The sequence below is a fragment of the Meleagris gallopavo genome, chromosome 30, assembly GCF_905368555.1.
Source record: "Meleagris gallopavo chromosome 30, MGAL_WU_HG_1.1, whole genome shotgun sequence".
NCBI classification, from domain to species: Eukaryota; Metazoa; Chordata; class Aves; order Galliformes; family Phasianidae; genus Meleagris; species Meleagris gallopavo.
This window is the reverse complement of record NC_139433.1, coordinates 1768311-1788828: the sequence shown is the minus strand read 5'-3', so window position 1 is coordinate 1788828 and position 20518 is coordinate 1768311. Positions and strand designations below refer to the sequence as shown.

Genomic DNA, 20518 nt, shown 5'->3' with positions numbered 1-20518 from the left:
TAAACAGGAAGCAAATGCCAACTGCTTTAGCTCTCCTGCTAAAACAAGGGATCCTGAGTTTTCAATCGCCACCTGCACATGTTGTCAGACATCCTATAGCAGGGACTGAAGATAAAAACCAAAATCAGAATGCAGGCAGCAATGGGAACGGAGCTTGGTTACATCAAAACACACAACTAAAATGAAGTGCAGGTAGATGCAACAGAACAGTGGGAAGCCTGAAGAACCAGATGTGATTGCTAAGGGAATTTATAGTAGTCTTCACCCTAAATGAATGCACTGGGTAATCTTTGTGCTTCTTTAATGTTACCATTAGTTAATGAGATCTGCAGTACCCAACAGCCAGGATGCTGAATTGAGCCCAGTTTCTGCTCCATGATTTCTTTTGGTTTGCTGGACTTCAGGCTGACCAAGGGGTAAAACAACCAGGGAATCAGAAGCAGTCACTTTTCAATGCACAGGATTGTGATACAGCTCTGAGATTTTTATGGAAATCCCATAATAGTTGGTGTTTTACCAAAAATCCCAACATGGGAAACACGTAGCAATGGGAAAGCTGAAGTTTAATTAGAAAAAATGAACAATTTCTTACCCAAAGCATTGACTTGCTGGATCGAAATTCAATTTCTGCTTTTTTTTCTGTTTGGTTGATTTTGTACATTTTCTGCATACTTTGAAGGGAACGTTTACAATTTAAAATAGTTATTTGCTTTCTGGAACTTTTTTCAGGTTTAACTGGCGTGGAGCTTGAATAAATAGGAAAAACAGAATGGCAACAACTGGATTCAGAAGAAATAAAAATATTATTTAACCATCAAGTTCTACACAAGCTCTAAATGGTATTTACTCCCCCGTTTATCTACCCACTTGTCTCTAGACAAAGGATGTAGGGTTTCTGCTTTTAACAGATTCACTACTGAGGACCCTCAATAAACTCAGAAGTGTTCAAAACCAATAAAAGGAATACAGAAAATAGCAGATCTTCTTTCTATTCTAGCAGATGAACACCAACTGTTGACTTTATCTACAACCTTCTATGCTACATTTATTTTCTTTGAGGTTTTCTTCAGTATTTTCCATTTCTTTCAGCATTTTTTGCTTAGTCTCTGTTTAAAGGCATTAGCTGTGTTTTAACTACAGCACAGAAAGGAACTGTCTTTATTTGGAAAAAAACACATTTCTATATTACGTGAATAAAAACGTGACCACATGAATTATACCACCATAGAGCAGAATGAAGGCAAATCCTTGTACCAAACCCAGCTCACTTCCTGCCTCCACGCATCCTTTATTCCTGCAGTGCTTGTCTCCAAAGCATGATATCTCCAAGAAATAACAGGCGTTTCCCTGAAATCCCTATCAGGAAAATATTTTATTTTCCCATTGCCCATTAAACTCATGGCTGGAGGAACTGTGGGCTGCTGCCACACGGCTCTGAACCGAGGATGTGGACAGGCATGTCTCCACGCCTGCACCCAGCATTCTGCTTCAGGGAAATGGAGTTCCAAGGCTGTGAAACCAACAGAAACAGATCACCATTGGGTGGTTGTATCCGTGGTTAGGATTAAAGTTGTCACCTCCTTCACGCACTAAGCAAACACTCGGGGTGAAGCTCCCAGCATGGTTGTTAGTATTGAGTACACCTCGTTTGGGCTGGAAGGGACCCTCCAGCACCCTCCCCCCAGTCCCACTCCCTGCCATGAGCTAGTTAATCCTCCCAGCTCAGGCTGCCCAGGGCCCAATCCACGGCCTTGGGCCTCCAGGGATGGGGCACCCATGGCTCTCAGCAGCAGTGCCAGGACCTCACCACCCTCCGACTGAAGAATTTCCTCCTCACATCCAACCTAAATCTCCCCTTCTTTTGGTTTAAAGCCATTCCCCCTCGTCCTACCACTGTCAGACCGTGTGAAAAGTCAATCTCTTTTCTTTTCATAAGTTCCCTTTAAGTACTGAAAGACCTTATCCAGACATTATATCCAAAGGAAGGCCATTCCTTATCCAAAATATTATATGTACAGAAAACGTGATACCAGCTCAACTTTGGAGAGCCACAGTATTTTCTTACTCCCTTCTAGCTGCTCTGGGAGCTGTGGAAGATCCTTTCTGCTCAGCGTTCAGAAGGAGCTGGGTTCAGAGGAGCAGTTAGGGCTGCACAGAGAAGGGCAGTGAGATTCCCATGAGCAATGACGTTCTCCTTCTTCTGTTTGTGTCCCACAGGATAGGAGAGCCCTGCCAAACTCAGCAGCAAAATGGGGCAAAACTTGGGCATCCCTGGCTCTGAGCATGAATGTGCCCTTGTCACCTCGAGTGACACAGTGAGTATTCCAGATAAACAGGAGCTGGCACTTGAGCAGCCTCATCTGAAAGGTGTCCTGAACTGCATGTCATGACCTTTAGCCTTTTAATAAGCAGTGCTAAGTGGAGGGGATGGAAAAGGGAAGGCAAATATGACAAGGAACTTGATAATAAGCTGATTCTGGAAAGGCTGCTTATTAAATTGCTTCAAAATGATATGAACAGAGAAGGCACCAGAGCCTTCCTCTGATTAGGTTAAATTAATTTAAAACAGAAGCAACCGCTGCTCGTCTAAGAGCTCCAGTTACCTGGAAACCCAGATAAATCCAAAACATGAGTTTTGAGGGCAGCAGCACGATGGCTGTTTTTTCAGAAACACGGTCCTCATGGAAAAATACAAATTTGGAACAGCTTTTATTAGCAGTAGTTAATAATATACTGTTATATAAATATAAACACAGTCTTTAATTGGATTTCATGGAATCAGTCATGTAATATATATATATACAGACATATATACATAACTGTTGCATAACAGCAGCTCAGTAACCTTTGCTGTTTCTTTAAAAGTGACTTTCAGTGGCAAGAGAGAGCTGGGAACATCTCAGTGCTGGCTGCTCGAGTGGAGTTTCCTTAAGAGCCAGCTTAGATGGAGCAGCAGAGCTGTGATGGGTCAATGCTGCTGGGAACAGCCTGGTTACAAATCCTGTGTGCTCAGAGCTCAGACCTGAGCACCGGCAAAAGAACTCAGTGGCTCCCCCTCCCATCCATAAGACTGTCCCTTTTTCGTTTTAGCCCAATGACTTTAACACTCCCCAGGTGTCAAAAGTGGGATTGAAATCCCCCAGACCTGAACGCATCCCTTCTGGTGTGTAGGAACAGGAAGGCCAGCACCATCCCATTCTCTGCTGTGCTGCATTCCACCCCCCAGAACCTTACCTGTGACAGCCCCAGATGCTTGTTCTTAAAGAAAAGTCCCACAGCTCCAGGTTTTCAGACTGGCAAAGCCCTGACAAGAAGTGCTTGAAAGTCCTTGTATCCTTTCTATGAACTAGCTAAATCTTAACTTCAGAAAAGTTTTGTTATAGCCATGGAAAACAGTGCTGCCCAAGAGAACTTCTGGAGATTGCTGGGCAGTCAGGAGGCTTTCGCATCTGGGAGGAGGAAAAAAATGTCACACACTGAGCCCTGTTCCACACCGTGGCCTTTTGGGTACCACCTGCAACACATGCAGTGAACACGTGGTAAAAGCAAGCACAAGTTCTGGGCTCCAATTCATCATCTTCCCATATTTTTAATCTGTATACTGCAGGGTTTCCCAGGGCTGTGGTTCAATAGGGGAAGTGCAGTCTATCAGGCAATACTCTGGCACAACATTGTGAAGGCTGCTCTCTAGGACAAACCTTCGAAGTGCTGTTTTGGATCACAGCATAACCCCATCCCAGCTGCTCCCACGCTGCCCTCAGTACCTGGATGCATTCATGCTGTCCAGAGGACTTAGTCCCTTTGAGGACTGGGTACTGTGATGTGTAACACTGGATGTGCTTTTGTAGAATCCCCTTTTATAGCTGTGGCATAGAACTCTGGAAGATGTCCCTTATTTTAAATTAACTCCAAGTGAATCTGGACCTACATGTCCATCATTGACTTGCTCAGCCTACAGAATCCTTCAGAAGATCTCAAGGCTGGCCACCCTCCTGACACATCAAGCCTGAAGTAGAGATGTGCTGCAGTACTTTGTTTAGAAATGGGGCAGCAGCAGCTGGTCCCGTCGTGCCCATCTGGTAAGCAGGAGTGACTGCTGCCAACGCAGCCCAATATTGCTATTTATTTTCACAGCACCACTCTCGAGTGTTATGGTGCTTAACAAAGTTAAGCAGAACAAGCCACAAACGTAAACTGTGGCCATTCAGAAAAGAGACGACTTCAAATCAGATTTTAAAGCAGCTGAACTTAGGGGAGAGCTTTCACCATATGGTGCACAAAAACATGGTACAAGGAAGTAGTTTAAGAAGCCAAAGGAGTTGGGCAAGGAAAGGAACCAGAAGCAGTCAAGTCTTCATCCTGACCCAGCTCTGACTGCAGCATCTCTCCATCCATGCACAAGATGCTTTGACAGGCTGTGCTGGGGACTGGTGTTACTGGGGCAGAGCACTGCAGTGGGCTGAGTTCTGCTCCTGCCCTGCAGAAAAGAGGTCTCACCCTCTGTGCAGCGCCCTGTGCCAGGGTGAAACCTCACATGGAGCAAGGAGGACACAAGGCTGCCAATGAGCCTCTGGGGCAACCTCTTCTTGGGAGTTTGGGGTTTGTTTGTTGGCAATTCTCCTGTGCACGTACAGTAAAATAGCTGCATGTTCAAAACCCACATTGGCTGTGTGCATTTGGGACCACGCTCATCTGGGAGGCACAGGCTAGTATGGAAAGGGGGTCCTGAACTGGAGCCCCCAGCTTCTGCCAGCTCATTCACTGCAGCATTTTGTGCACGTTATTGCAGCCCAGGGACAGAAACAGCTGCTTTCCACAGCAGTGCACTGCTAGCAGTGAGAGGGAGAAGGAGCTGGGCTTTGTCCTATGGAGATTTACTGTTCATACAGCTATTGACAAGTGTACTGCAGACTAAACACGACCCCCCAGATTGAAACCACAAGCTCTCTAAAACCACAATTCTTGGAAAAGCTAAGAAAAGGGGAGGCTGCTTCAGATTCCCTAAAGAAAACATTTAGGAATATGTACTGGAATACTGTGCACTTGGAGAATGGCACGGCTGTATTTTTGGTGAGGACAAGAATAGGACAGAATGCGTTCAAGTTGAAAGGGAGAAGATAAAGTCTTCAATGCATGCTGGTCTAGCAGTTTGTACTTCGCAGCAATCATGTCCACAAAGAAAAAAACCACTGTCTGTTACCAAATGAGGAATAACTGAGTTATAACTTGATCCAACTGAGGAATCCCAGCAGGCAGTGCTTTTGGCCGGGAGATTTGAGTGGGTGGCTTCCCAACAACCTCCCCAGCCCTCAGCTGCCTCTGCCTGCCCCGAGAGGGGCTCAGATAGCACTGGACCGCTCTGTTCTGCCCATCTGCAGCATAGAGGTTCGGTTTTAAAAGCACATCCCGAGCGCTGCACTGTAGGTCAAGCTGAGAGATTTGAGTCCTTGTGAAACCCTACGAGGGGGGAAGCAAGACGGTTAGATTTCCCTCAAGTCCTGAGAGCACTTCTGGGTGCTACGGGGGGAGCTGCAGCCCCACTTCAGCTCCGTAAAACAGGAGAAAACGCAGGGGCTGCACGGCTGCAGCAAAAGCACGGGATGCACGGCTTGCATGGGAGGAGCAGCCGGCAGATGTTGGGTGACGAAGCGGGCAGGGCGATGTTTGGGGAGCAACACGGGTTGCTAGAGGAGACCGAGCCCGCAGCGGCGGCTGGGCCGCGTTGCTGTGCGACGCAGGGAACACTTCCCAAACCAAACAGTGCCAGCCCCACCGGCCCCAGCGCGCGCCGCCAGCGCACTAAATATGTCAGCGGGTATTTTCAGCAGCCCGGGGAGGATCGACAAATAATGTCTTTGCTATAGTAACTGAGCGGGGGGGCTGCAGGGTGTGGGGTGTTGCGGGTTTTTCTTTCATTTCTTTTCTTTTTTTTTTTTATCATTATTATTGAATAAATGGATTGAGAGCCCTTCAGTGGAAATGCACGGGAAAGGAGCTTTTTTTGAAAACCTCTATCTTTGATTTGTTTTCTCAAATATTGTTAAGCTCTTTTAAAGAGAGCGATCATCAGTCAGTCACCACGCTGTGACTCCTGCTCTCTGCCCGGTGAAGCCCTGCACAGCACTGCACAGACACCAGCCCCAACCACAGCCCCTCCTCCAACTTCTTTTCACTTATTTGTAGATACCTGAACATTTCCCAGCAGTCCCTTTAGAGCAGGTTTGCTTTTCCTTGTGGTACCTGGGGAGCCCAGGCTGCAGGTGGGACATCAGTGTTCAGGAGGCAATGTGCTTTTTGGGTGTCCTCTGCTTGATGGAGAGGAAAAACTCACCAGCAAGATGTTTTCTTCTACATTCATGAACAGGGGAAATTGATTTAAATTAACTGTTTCCCTTCTTTTTGAGGCAATGAACCATAAGCAAAGATTTATAAAATCTCACAGGATTTTAAGCGAGAGCTCTCTCTCTATGGAAGTGAAGAATAGAGGCTGGCTTCTATTGGGCTGGTGGAAAGGGGCCATTGTCCTGGGCACAGTGCTACAATCCAAAACATAAAAGTTCTGCTGTGCTTGCTAATCATCCCTAAGGCCATACGCTGCTGTCACAAGCTTGCTAATTCAACAGGAGCAGAATTTGGGCAGAATTTGTCCCTTTAACCTTCAAATCTCAGCTTAGGCACTGACATCGCATCAGCTCACCTTCACAGTGCCTACCAACAAGGCTCATCACTGCAGCTGGTGGCTTCCAAGTGCAGGGCGCTCTCAGCACTCCCTCTGTAGCACGATCATTTATCTACTCCTGGCATGGTCTTCCAGGGCACTGCAACAGCACTGCACTACGGCACTCACCTCTCCAAGGCAGATGCCATGAAAATCTGAAATCACTCAACCACTAGATCTCAAGAAGTCACAGTATAGGGTACGTTTTACATAAGGTGTTTCAACAGTTCTGTTCTTTATTTAAAGATTTGCTTTTCAAACTACTGCTGACTTCAGTCTCCCAAGCGCCTGGCCTTCTAGCACTTGATTGCTTGCACCTCCATCTCACAGGCCTCTCGTCCTCCAAACGGGAACCCTGGGAACATTTTGGGATATTTCTGGGATGAGAAGAAAGACTTGTGTGAGAGCCAGGAGCTGAGCATAGCCTGGCACCTTTAAAATGACAACTGAAAACTAAGAAATGCCAGAACATGAAGAGTCTCCCCAGCAGAGGAATAAAAAGCACACAGTTTGCAGCTATCTGAGGTGAAGTGGAAGCATTTGTGCTCATTGCACAAAAAAGTTACCTCAAACTCCCTACTGCTATCCTACCTTATGGTAGACCTCAGCACTGAAGACTCCAAGCTGCGTGAAATACAGTTTAAAATGAAATATGGTCAAAAGATGCTTTATCTCTGCAACATTTGGCCAAGGAAAGGGCTTCCACAGATGCTCCTGGCTCAGAGGAACAGCTCTGCCCCCAGCCTCCTGATAGTTCTGGTCTCACTCAATGCCAAGAATCCTTCTACCAAAGCTACCCGAGCAATGCCTTTGCTGGCATCAGCCCAGACCTATCAGCTCAGATGCAAGACCTGCAGCCATGAAAGAGCCACTGTTCTTACTCCCTATTAAGATGGGCAAATTAAGCCCAAGACTTTTCTCTTTCCATTTCTTTCTGCTAAGTGCCCTCATTCCTGCCTTTAATATGCTAAAAAGTTACCGCTGGGATGAGGAAAATGCATTAACACTGAGAGCTGACACCTCTTATCACAAGTGAGGATGCTGGTGGGGGTTCGCAGCTCAGTTGCTGGAGTCCTGTTACTCCCACAGAGCTGTACCGTACAGGAAGAAGCTTCCAGCTTTCTGACTTCTACTGAAAAAGCACAAAGAACCCAATTTCAGCAAGCCATTATTTGAACAGTCAGCCTTCCTCATTTGTATCTCCTAGTGGTTTTTAACACACCCTTATTTTAGGGCATTTCTGACCTCGAGTGTATTCACAATCAAATACCATCTGAACCCTCTCCTTCCTTTTTTTTCTTTACCCTCCCTAAGAATCCTTCTATTTTTTGCTTTCCAGAAAATAAAACCCACATCCTCTTCTTGCAAAAACGAGAGCAATGCTAGGAGAGTTAAGTGTGACGGCAGGAGCTATTTCCAGTCTATATAGCATTTACTGCCTGTGCTGAGCAGTACATTGAAGAGACCCCGAAATGGCAATGTTCTGCAGACTGCTGGCGATACAGTCTCAAATAGAAGGAAAACAGCTTTGAGAGATTTTTGCCCGTTTCATCTCCAGAAACCGCACAAAACTTTAACACCTCCCTTTGGCTAAAGCTTTCTGAGTTACACTTGAAAAACTGAAAAGGAAAACCATATGAGGGGGGAACAGATAGTGATGATCCCGAGCTAAAATATCCATTAGTGGCAAATTCCACCATCTCCTCCCCCTCCCCAAAAGCTGTGAGGGTCAGATTCCACCCGCAAACAGAGGCACAAGACTGCAGGCTCACCCAGTGAGGCCTTTTCATTGTGCTGCTTGGCTCCAGGCTGCTAGGCAACCCGAGCAGCCGTGCTGCTCATATGCATTAAGTATTAACTATTATTTCATTCCTTTCCCCTTTTTATCAAAAGGCAGCAACCTCAGTTCCCAAGCTTTTCTCTCTGCAAAGCAAATGCTGACTGGACACAGCTGGAAGTGGGGTCAAAGCCACATAAGAGTTGAACACCCCCAGGTTTCTCAGCCCTGCAGGATGCTCTCAAACACAGCTGCTTTGGATGCATAGGATTTCCAGCACCTGGCATTTAACCACCTACCCCAAGTGCCCTCCCTTGGGAGCTCAGTGCTCAGTTTGCTGTGCAGGGAAATGCAGGCAGCCTGGGGAAGAGATGCTGCTCTGTGCTGCCTGCACCAGGACTCCAAAGTTCAGGTTAGCGCCCAAAGGGAAGTCATGCAAACACTGCAGCCAGTCAGGTCAAAAGAAAGCAGCAGTTGCCAGTGTGTAGAAGCTGCAGAGATACTTCAGGTCTGCAAAAAAATTTGGCAACATATTCCTACAAGTCAACCATATAACTTTATAGTAAACAGTAAGCACTGATGTAACAAAACAGGGTAACTGCTCCTGGAGGACACCGGTACCACGGCAGTCACTTTCCATATTACACAGCAATTTAGATGTAAGTGGCTCATATTTGAAAAGCAGTAAACTATGACTGAACAGATTTATTGTAGGAATATGCTACGTTAATAAGTGAGCTAGTAAAAACCAAGCAATAGGAGATAAAAACTCCTGTTCTTCTTTGTACAAGTTTCTTTCATCCCTGCCTAGGACATCTCCCAAGTCCATGCACAAACACCAGCTCATGCCTCCATCCACAACCCCCAAGTGCAGCTCCTCCCTGCTCCTCCTGTGCACATACAGGAGAAATGCAGCAGTACAAAACAGTGGAACTGCTCCTGAACCAAAAGAAGTGTTACTTTCACTGTCTTCTCCCTAGCTATGATAAATATTTAAAGTGCTCCACGTGTATGGCCAGCCTGAGCAGTGCAGTAAGGCCCTCTCACAGCAATGTTTGAAGCCTCGGTGTACACAGGACTGCTCAAGGTCTTGCACCTCCCTTTGAGGCCTTGTTCCTTACCACACATCAGTGCTGATACACCAACTGCTCAGGAGCCTGGTTTAAAACTTAGGTGACACTCCTGCATGGTAATAACCAGGATCCTTTATAGCAAAGGAAGGTGTGGTGAGGTGCTGGAACAGGCTGCCCAGAGAGGCTGTGGATGCCCCATCTTAGAGGTGCTCAAGGCCAGGTTGGATGGGGCCCTGGCAGCCTGGTCTAGTATTCAATGTGGAGGTTGGTGGCCCTGCCTGTGCCAGGGGGGTTGGAGATTCGTGATCTTTGGGGTCCCTTCCAACCCTGGCCATTCTGTGATTCTGTGACAGCAACACCTCAAGAAGAATGGATGTGCAGAAGTTCTCACCTGCAAGACAAGGGCAAGGCAAGCCAGAGCTGACTGCGCACAGCTGCTGAGCTGGATGCACAGCACTCTGAGCCCGGTGACATTTCTGAGTAATTACTAAACCTTAAGATCCATTATAATGTTAATTTGCTGGCTGGCTGTTGTGTAGCAGCGTAATTAGATGTTGTGTAGCTGAGATACAAACAGGAAGGCATGCAAGGAATGCCACTGCTTAGGGACTGGGCACTGCTGGAGCAGAGCCCACGCGGGACGGTGCAGAGCTGGCACAGAGTTGGCACATCCATGCACCACCAGGCTGCAAAAGGAAGCCATGCGTGGGGCAGGGCCTGATTTGAGATCCTCCTCTGGGGAACGAAGGCCTCACTGCAGCACAAATAGAGCTGGTGAGCAATGCACGAGGCTGAGCCATGCGGTGTTGTCAGCTGAGGATTCCTACACTCTCGCCCCAAGGCAGGATTGAAACAGGGGTACCTCTCGGTATCATACTTCAAATTCCCTCGTTCCAAACAAAGAAAGTAGTAGCTGCTTTCTGAGAGCACCCTATTGATTTATGTCACTATTTTAACTGAAGTTTTCAAGTTAAATCTTTCCTTTAATAGAGGCCTGACAGAAAATGTTTGTTCTTCAAACTATGAGACATTTCCTGAGCTGGGAATGCACTTAAAAACAACAACAGTGGCCTACAGCTGAGGATGACAAAACCTTTCAAGTATTAAAACAAATTTCTTTATACATGGCTTTGCCTTATTACAGAATTAAGAGAAGCAATAATTGCTTTTTCCCCCCCCTCTATTTAAAGAAAGTAACCTAATGTCACAGCACATTTGAACCAAAATCAGCCATCATTTCATTTCTGAAACACACCCACTGAAAGGGCTGCCGGTTTTGATACAAATTGAAAACTAAACTGCAGTTCCTACAGTTTTTTAATAGTAAACTTCATGCAACAGCTTCGTAATTTGCAGACGGAAATATGGAAGAGTTCATTAATTTGCAGTCTAATGCAAGGACAGTTACTCTGCAAAATAATATTCCTTAAACTGTCAATAGTATCTAAATTATACAGAGGTGAAGAAACAGATCCATCTGCTCTGAAAAGGAAAGCTGTCAGCAGCCGAGAAGAGAGTACAACATTCCCAAGGCCAAATAATCAGCACAGCAAACACCAGCAAAAAAGGTGCAGTGACATTAGCAAAGAAAAATGTTTTCTAGGAATACTTCCTCAGTTAAAAACACCAACAGCATCTCACAGAGGAGCATATTGTACACAGTGCAGCATTTGAAGGAGGAGCACGAGAGGCAGAGTGAGAAGCAATACCCCAAACATCACCGCCTTCTCCTGGGAGATTGCAGGTGGTGCTGGATTGAGCTGACAAACAGAAGTTACTGACCATAAGCACCGCAGTTGGGACACCTTCTTATTCTTGTCCATGTTTCAAATGGCAACGTCTTGCTGAGGCTCTGTTCCATAGGGAGATGCTCAGCTGGGGCTGAGGGTCTGTGCTGTGCCACTGTCACCAAACCCAGGCAGCAGCCCTTGCCTGCGCCCACCTGAGCCCTTGCCTGCACACTCTCCGTCCCCTTTCAGCAAGCTATACAGATCTCAGTTCTTCAAACCGAATGCAGTTGCCACGGGGAGAGAAACTGGGGCTCTTCTGCTGGTCCTGAGGGAATGTGGAGCTGCCTGGGCTGGCCAGATGTTGGCTAAGTCACACAGAGCCCAGTTAACAGTTCAAGGATCAACAAAACTTGTTATTGTTCCAAGCAAGGCCAACCTCCCTCACAGACACCACAACTGACTTAAGAGACTTCTGTATCAGAGCTGGATAAAGCAGGAGCAGCTGCTTTTGCCTGGAGCAATCGAGAAGTTGCAGGGATGTTGCCTGGAAGACAAAGCGTGCAGAAGCCCAAGTTCAGTACTGCAGATTGAAGTGCTCCAGAGCTATCCAGTAACACACCCACCCCAGCCTTGGTTTTTTGTTTTTTTTTTTTGTTTTTTTTTTCAAAAAGCACGTGGCTAAAAAATAGTGAATTCCATTGAGTCTTCAGCAACAACTTTTCCTATGTTCTGATGAAAAGAACAATGAAGGTTTGTCATTAAGTGAAGAAGAGGGAGCTCAGGCTGAAGCATTAAGAGCCAAGATCCTACTCCTCTCTGTGGGCTATTAAGCTTTCAGTGGAGTTTTTCAATAGGAAAGATTGCACAGGTGGCTTGATTAAATCACCTCAACCTCATTCTCCTGTCTGAGCTGTGCAGCTTAAAAAGCATCAGAGGAGGCAGTCAGCACTCACAGCTTTCAGCAGTATTGAGCAGTTTCCTTTTTTTTTTTTTTCTCCTTTCCAAATTAGGAATTGTTTGGCTATTGACCCATTTCAGTTCTCCATCGATTTTCCCTTCATTAACTGAATTCCATAAACCACTCTTTAAGGAAAATCAGAAAATATGTGCTAACACTGATCTCACGTTAGTCTTTCTGTTTGCAGCATTCATCCCCAACGAGACAAAGAGCAGCAAAAAAAGAGGTGGGAGGGGAGAGGACAGGTTGGGGAGCATTAATTACAGATGGGCTTTGGCACTGTCAAATGAAACACCAGTTCATTCTGTTACTCAGAGCATCAGGCTGGGGCTTCTACAACATCCATACTTGACCCTTTCGTACTCCCTGAGTCATAGGTCTCTCACGGGCCATGATCTGAAGGTATTTACAAGACAAACGTGCTTCAAACAAGTTGAAGGGTTTTAAAAAAGCTTGCAATACCTCCAGAGCCTCAGTGCAGCAGGTAGCCAGCAAGGCCCTTGCACCGCCAATTGTAAAAGCAGAATGATTTGTTGCCTTAAAAAGCAGTTAACCTTTTCTGGCTCAGTTGCGTACTGGGATTCGGGTGGGGAATAGAGGGAAGAACTCCCTCACTGAAGCCAGATGGAATTCCAAATCTAGGCAGCTTAGTCAATGAGCTAAGGGGAGATGTCAAAACATGCTTTCCATTAACGTAATAGCAGAAAACACAACGGGCTTGAAATACTATATACAAACAATGACTGTTCTGTGACAGAACCCATGCCAATACGAGGGATTTTATAACCATAGTTAGTTTAAACTAACAGCAACAGAGTTGTAAGTCAGCAATATGGTATTTTATTCTTAAATATTTGCTTGGGATGCTACTTGACATCAGATTTCAGTCAAAATAAACATCAGCAAGTGATTTGTTATGTGATCCCATCTGCCTATTTCAAAGGCAAAAAAGCAGATTTTGTTCAGCCTGAATTTCCAGGTTCACTCTTCCAAAAGAGAAAGCTCAGTTTTTCTCATTTCATGTGATGTTCAGAGAGACAATTCAAAAAACAGACTCAAGGAACACTCCAAGCCGTTTGCATTAATTTCACCAAAAAACACTGCATCTTTCTTAAAGCTACAGCAACGATGCTTGTCTCCCCTTGCAGGGAACAAAAAACCGAATCATGTTTGCAGCCTTGATCTCCTGCAACTGTGCACACGTGTGTCCCAGTGAGAGTTTTGTTTGTGCTTCTGCAATGATAAAACACTCGCTGTTGATATAAACTCATGAAATGGCATCAGTACAGAGATGACTTTACCTTCCAAAGCAGGTTTTCAGCACGCTTTGTCCCAAAGGAATTGCAGAGCCAACTCCCTGTGCCCAGCTGAGTAAGACTGCTGGGGGGTGGAGGGCAGGTCAGACTGCAGAATGAAAATCCTGCCCTGCTAAGCCATTATGGGACCCCGTTACTGCATACCTTCTGTAACTGATCCTGCACTTTCCATCCATCAGCACATGCTACTGCTGATTTGGGGGAGACGGATGCTTCCAGAGAAGAGAAAGCAGGTTCAACCCTTATCTTAACTTTCTGCTACAAGCTACTGATTTCCATAAATCCTTTTTTATAAATACCTTTTTCATAGAAAAAGGAAAAAGTACAAAAATTTCACGGAGGCCACCAGCTGTCATTCCTTCCCAACTTTCAGTTCACTATTAATCCAGGATGGCAATAAGCCAGAAGTGTAAAGTAAAAATATATCCATACCCAATTCCCTTCTCTCCAACAAAAGCATTGCATAATGTTTAGGCCGTGTAATTCAGTCCTCATATATAAAGAAAGCAGTGAGGAATCAGAAGATGCATTCACACTGTGTAATGTTCCAACATCAGAATGCAAGTTGAACCAAATAGCTGCCAAAAGGAAAGCTATGACAAAAATTCCTTAATAATAGAATAATAAGAGACTCTTCACCAAAGTATTAAGTAATTCTTCAGGGAACATGAATAAGAAATGCAATGTATGATCTATTAATTCAGTAATTTTGCGGCACTTAAGAATAGGACTCAAGTGTTAAGGACAAGAGGTTAGAATACAGCTGGAAAAATTCAACCCACAGCATAAATAGTCTCTTAAAATGTGCAATCAGAGGGAGTGTCACTGAAACTATTTGGTGTTGCTCATCAGACGCTGCAAACAAAATGACACCGAACAACGGTTTTACCTCTCCTGTAGTTTGAGCTACCGAATGTTATTGTTGAAACGTTCACTTTTTGACTACTTGTGTTCAGCTGGATTGTAAAGCAGGCTGAAGAATCACTATGCTTGAGGCACTTCAGCAAAAGCTTCTCCAATCATTCTTTTCCCCCACAAGCATCTCTCAAAGTAAAGAATTTCTACGTCCCGTCCTCTCCTCCAGTTCCTCCTGCCCAGAACGTGTCTCTGAGCATGCTTTCAGCATCTTTACCAGCCAGAAAAAGACAGGTATTGAGTTTTTCCCTTCTGAAACATGGAAATGAAAGCACAGAGCAATCAAAGCAAGGTTTCCCAAACAGGCTCAGAAGTACTGCTAGATGCAGAGCCTGGAGCAGAAGATGGGAGCTGTAGATCAGAGACGTGCCATGGTCCTGCAGGGGAGCTCGAGGTGGCACAGCTCCCTGGGAGACCCAGCAAGGACTGGGTCTGGGGACAAATGTGGAAGAAGCATCCTTTGGCGTGCTGTACTCTGCAACTACACTGCATCATAACATATATATATATATATATAAATATGGATACAAACATACGCATACCTCTCCTCAGAGAGCTACAGATATAGCCCTGGGTCTGAATGAACACATACATTCTGTTGACAGACATCCTCAGATGTTTTGATATTAAAATCTCTTCTTTTCAGTCCTCATTAAAGTAGTGATGATTAGCACTTTTTTACTAATGAGCTATGAAGGCATGCTACCTGTGGAGCTAAAGACAAAACATGTTTCCCTACTGAGCAACCACAGGGGACTTAAGAACTCCTGAGCACTACAATACATCGCATTGGGATTTTACAGGTGATTGCATCCATGAAATCAGTGCAGAAATGAGCCCGGTCCACAGCGTGTGTATGAGAGACATCCCCTGCTTTGCTGCAATCAGCCACGAAAACGTGGCAACAAAAAAAAAGGGGCAATGCCTGGCCACCAATGAGCATCCTCTGACCTTGTGGGCCACAAAGAACCAGGACACTGTCTCCTACAAATCACCTCCCAAACGTGGATTTGCAGTTTATGTACTAAGCACCAATAACAGAGTCTGTGACTGTAACACAGCAGCTCATTCCTCCCTGAAGGTGAGGGGAGGTTTCCTCTCAGGGATGCTGATCCCATCCAGCAGAGCTCTGTAGCTGAGCCAGCCCAAAGACGTTCGCGTTCTGAAGGCCCTTGAAGACACATCAAGCTTTTCCCTGGTAACCAAAGGCTGTGGCTACAGCCGTTCCCCCAACAATCCAGAGGATTACGCAGCAGGCAGTGGATGAGGCACAGCACTGGAATGTCTTGGACAGGGACTGCAGGAAGGTTGCTGGGACGGCAAAGCGTGCTGCCAGCATGAAATCATTAACCCCCATCCTGGTTAGAAGGCAATCCTTGCTCTGCCTTCCAGTGGAAACTCCTTGGGGCAGACACCAGCCCTGCTGTACTCCTGCACAGAGCTTGGATAACATGTTCTCAGATTGTAACAGCTCAAACATGAATGGTTTTTAACTGATAATGGAGAATAAGTCTGAAAGAAGTTACTGCTACTCGGTTCCATCTTCCTTAAGCCAGGTTAAATACGGGACTGACACAAAATTTCAGTGCTCAGGTAAACCTTTAGGAGCACACAATTTATTAAATGCTACAGCAGTGTTGAGTATGCTTTGTTTTGTTTTAAAAAGCATTCTAACCAGTGTCTAGATTGGGAAGAACAAAAGTGTCCAAACCAGATATCAAAAAGCATTTTTGGTGCTCCAGTATAATTTGAAGCAGTCATTATCTAATGGTCACAGCACACAAGACAACGCTCTGAAATGTAAATATGTAAATTTATCAGCACGACAAAGTCCTGGTTCTTTAACTGCCTGCTGAGGCTCCCATCCTGTAAACATCTCCTGGTCAGGGTGTAAACTATTGTAGGAGGTGTTCCTACAGCATCTAACATCTATAGCACCAGAAGGCCAAACCATGAGCAGGAGCAGTGCTGCTTTAGAGCACCCAGCCCAGGTCAGGGGCTGCTCCTCTCATCAGGTGAGAGGAGCTCATGTTGTAGAGAATGAATATCTCCTGGGAAGAGGTAAGCTGTGAAGATCAGCCTGGTGACCAGAAGCCATTATTTCTCTCATGATCTGTACCTGTTAAAGAAATATTTCCTCCCACGATTTAAAGTACTGAATATTTGAGAAGATCCACATTTCATCTTCTTCAGGGGGAAGAGGGTGTAGGAATAAACACCACATAAAATATTTTACCTAAATGCACAGACTGCCTATAAAGTAGAACCAGTCCATATGCACTCACGTCTACCCCCACGTATCACATCCCAGAGAAGGATTTCAGATTGGTTTCTGACTGTGCCTTCCAAGAGAGCTGGGGGGGGGGGAGGAGGGAAGAGGAAGAAGAAATGTATCCATGCACAGAGCACTGAGGTTACAGCACTTACAGAGTGTTACTAAAACGCTGCCTTTCCCAGCACATGAAGGATGTTACCTGTCAGCAGGAGGCTGCTTCCAAAACCTGCTGAACTGCCAGCATCCCACACTCAATATGGATTAGAAGAAGTCAGATAACTAACACATTCCCCCAAAAGTTGAATGTTTGACCAGTGTTAGGTGGTGAGCCAGAAATTATCCAGAATTGTTGCAGGGTTGTCGCGGTGGCAATGGGATCTTAGGCTAATACTAAAGAATAGTCTAAAAACAACTAACCAGCTGGCAGTTAGAAGGCTGTTTGCTTGTAGTCACTCCACTTGCTCTTCTTTTTTGTTTTTCTCTCCTTCCCCTGATGTTCCTTCAGCAGAACTGCCCCCAAACAGGAGAGCTGAGCCCACACAGAGCCACTGCTGGACGCACCTCAGGGTTGGCAGCACGCACAGCAGCACCTGTACCTCCTGCACTCACTGCGTTTCAGGTTTTGACTACCCAGGAGTCCTCCCTAAAAGGGGTGAAGAATTCAGACATCCTCCCCTCCAGGCATTCCTACCAATCATTATTTTCTTTTGGAAAGTCTAAACACCCCAAAGATAGGATGAGAAGTTGCTGAGCCACAGAGGACAGGTAAACACCAGGCTTCCCAGCGTGCACAGACACCCACGTGCTGTGAAGCCAGAGAAGAACCACCTCAGAGAGACAAAGCCATCTGTGGAGCCTGGATTGTTTCAACACACACTGATGGACAAAGTGGTGCATGAGCACAGGGTGCAGGTCCAGTCAGTGCAACTTTCCTTCTTGTTGAGGACTTCCTCCAGCAGAGTATTGATTCGTGACAAGAACACAAAGAAGCGGACTCTATTTTGTATTTGCTTTGTGCAGTCATCACTGGCACAGCATCCTGTGACCACTTTTTCTTTGAAAGCAACAGCAACAAATTGGCAGTTGCCAATTTCTTTCACAGCTTTGCCACTAGGACACATTTGTACCACACTGGGACTTCTTTGGCGTTTGTTAAACTCTGAAAAAGAAATTCTTAATTTTCTAATAGAAATCTCACTTAGAGGAAAAGCACACTCAGCAATCGCCTTTGATCTGCTTTTCCAATGCCTTCATCTGGCACTTCTACAGCTCTTAAGTCCTGTGTAACATCAGACTAATAAACCAAAACAGTTCATAGAGCTCTCTTTGGGAAGAAGCTTCGCTTCTCGTGCACTTCAGAATTTTCCCTGTAAATGCAGTGCTGGATGGATGCTGCCCACACCTGGAATGATAAGCAAGCTGGATCTCATTGGGTGAGGAAGACTTTCAATCACTGACATGAAGTTACACGTCCACACCAAACACTGTTTTAACAAGTCAGCTGAATGATGCACATTGTATCACAAACGTGGCTGTCATTCATAAATACTTGGCCCAACGCTGAAGGTGCTGGTTTCCTTCTTTTTATTTGGAAAGACTTTGCCTAACAATGTGCACTGACGTATCTCCATGCTATCTGTGCTATGGAAAGTGATTGTTTGGAAGTAGTACCCTTACAAAAGGATTCCTCTTTGCTCAGTGTATCAAGAGGTACGTGGCTTGTGCTGAATACATTTTCATCTATTTATATAGTTATGGCATAATTAGTTCACACATTACTTAGACAGAGACAGCCCACCACGAGCAAGCCAGCACATTCTTAGACAATAAGGTGGATTTGTGAATGTTTGAACACAGGAATAAAGCACTGCCAGCACAAACAAAACAAACCACCTCCTCTCAGAGCACGGATCGCAGAAAGAAAGCCCGTGTGCATTTCAAACAGGAGAAACACAACCCCACACCTCAGGGCTGCACACACAGTGCTCAGGCCCACAGCTCAGGCTGCAGCTGCCCGGTGTCTGGCGGTAGCAGTGCTGGCATTTGTTTCATGGGAGGGAAAGGGGGAAACGGGTTTAAATATAACTCGGCCTTCTCCAACAGAAAGTTTGGCTGAGCAGGCGGCTGTAAGATAAGCCTGTTGAATCAGCACTGCCCTCCCTGTTCTGTGACTGTGCACACCGCAGGATGCACATAGATTTAGAGCATTAAAACAGAACGGGGGAAGTATGCTAAATACGTTAAATCAGCTTTGTTTATAGGCCTGTATTAAAAGCAAAACCATGTTCTGATTCAACTTAACAGCTGTCAATGCTCCGAGGTGTTACAAGTATGAGACTATTTAAAGACAATGACTGGCGCCATCTATTTCACTTTGATGGAGCCAGGAAAAGCTGTGCTGACTGAGGCTTTAAACTGATGTCAGCTCTGAAGACATTTTGTCAGAAAAGGTGTAGGAATGGCAACAAGTGCAGGACTGACTTTTAGTGGCACCTAAATGCTGAATGCTCTCCACTGAGGAAGCACAAGAAGGACGTGGAGCTGATGGAGCGGGTGCAGGAGGAGAGATGCTGCAGCCTCTGAGCATCTCTGCTGTCGAGCCAGGCTGAGGGCTGGAGGCATTCAGGGTGGAGAAGGCTCCAGGGAGGCCTCATTGCAGCCTTCTGTGGCCTAAAAGGGGCTACAGGAAAGCTGGGGAGGAATCATTATCGGGGGTGCAGTGACAGGACAAGATAGTGGCTTTGAATCACAAGAAAGTATGCTTAGACAAGATATTAGGAAGATATTAGGAAGAAATTCCTCATCATGAGGGTAGTGAGGCTGTCCAGAGAAGCTATGGGCACCTCCTGGGATGGGACACCCAAGGCCAGGTTGGATGGGGTCCAGGGCAGCCTGATCTAGTGGGGGGCAAGCAGCCCACAGCAAGGGTTGGGGATGGGGGGTGCTTTAGGGTCTCTTCCAGCACAAACAGTGCCATGATTCTAATTTACCCCAACAGACAGCAAGGACACACAGCATCTGTCAGTGCCATTGGAGGCAATAGCTGCTCACGTCTTCATAAATTACACCCTTCAATTACCATTTCTTACTCACACAAGCAAAAGGATACAAGAAGTGTATTTCTGCTGTCCCATCATGCAAGTACACACGCACACAGATACCTATCTAACACACAAGTTAACGCTGACTCTCCAGACCTCACTCAGTTCAAGTCTTAGCATGGGAGCCCCTTCCCTCCCACCCTGCTGCACTGTCCCAGGTCACTCTGTGAGGCTGCACCTTGACCTGCACGCCAGCCTTGCAAACCTATGTGACAAACATACAAAACGTCCTTAGAGAGGGCAGACTGCAGGGTGAGGATGGATTTGCTGCCCTGGGCTGTAGCCACAGCCACGCCATTTGTTTCCTCCTCTCCAGCAGTCTGTGTCCCTGCTGCCCAGCCTTGGGATTTCGTGCTCTTGGGCTCTTCCACAGCAAACAGGGCTGGCACACAGGGCCCCAGGACAGGGACATGGTGCCACAAGAGGAATTCATGAGATGTAAATGGCACAGCGGGAAATGCAAAGCAGGGAGTGCCTATGGGAACCACTGGGAAGTTTGACAGACCTGGCGTTCCTCTGTAGCACTGGATGCTCCTTATCAGCACTCTTGGATTCACTGGTATTTTTCCCATTATGCAGAAGGCAAGTAGGGACAAAGAAATTGCAGCTGTCAGTCCTCACTTTTGCATGTGTTTTTGCCCTTCAGGCCAAGATC

The 20518-nt window shown here is 46.0% G+C and overlaps 1 protein-coding gene across 12 annotated transcripts in view; it reads right to left on the bottom strand.

The window, feature by feature from the left end:
* RFX2 (regulatory factor X2) overlaps window positions 1–20518 on the bottom strand; it is a 55142-nt gene that overhangs the window by 32857 nt on the left and 1767 nt on the right. For 8 of the 12 annotated variants that reach the window (XM_085211849.1, XM_085211851.1, XM_085211852.1 and 5 more), the window contains exon 2: window positions 11351–11842. The exons of the other annotated variants lie outside the window; for them this stretch is intronic. In XM_085211849.1, coding sequence (XP_085067975.1) covers window positions 11351–11429 — 79 coding nt within the window. In that variant the 5' untranslated portion in view covers window positions 11430–11842. The remainder of the gene's footprint in view (window positions 1–11350; window positions 11843–20518) is intronic. 12 annotated transcript variants of the gene reach the window in all.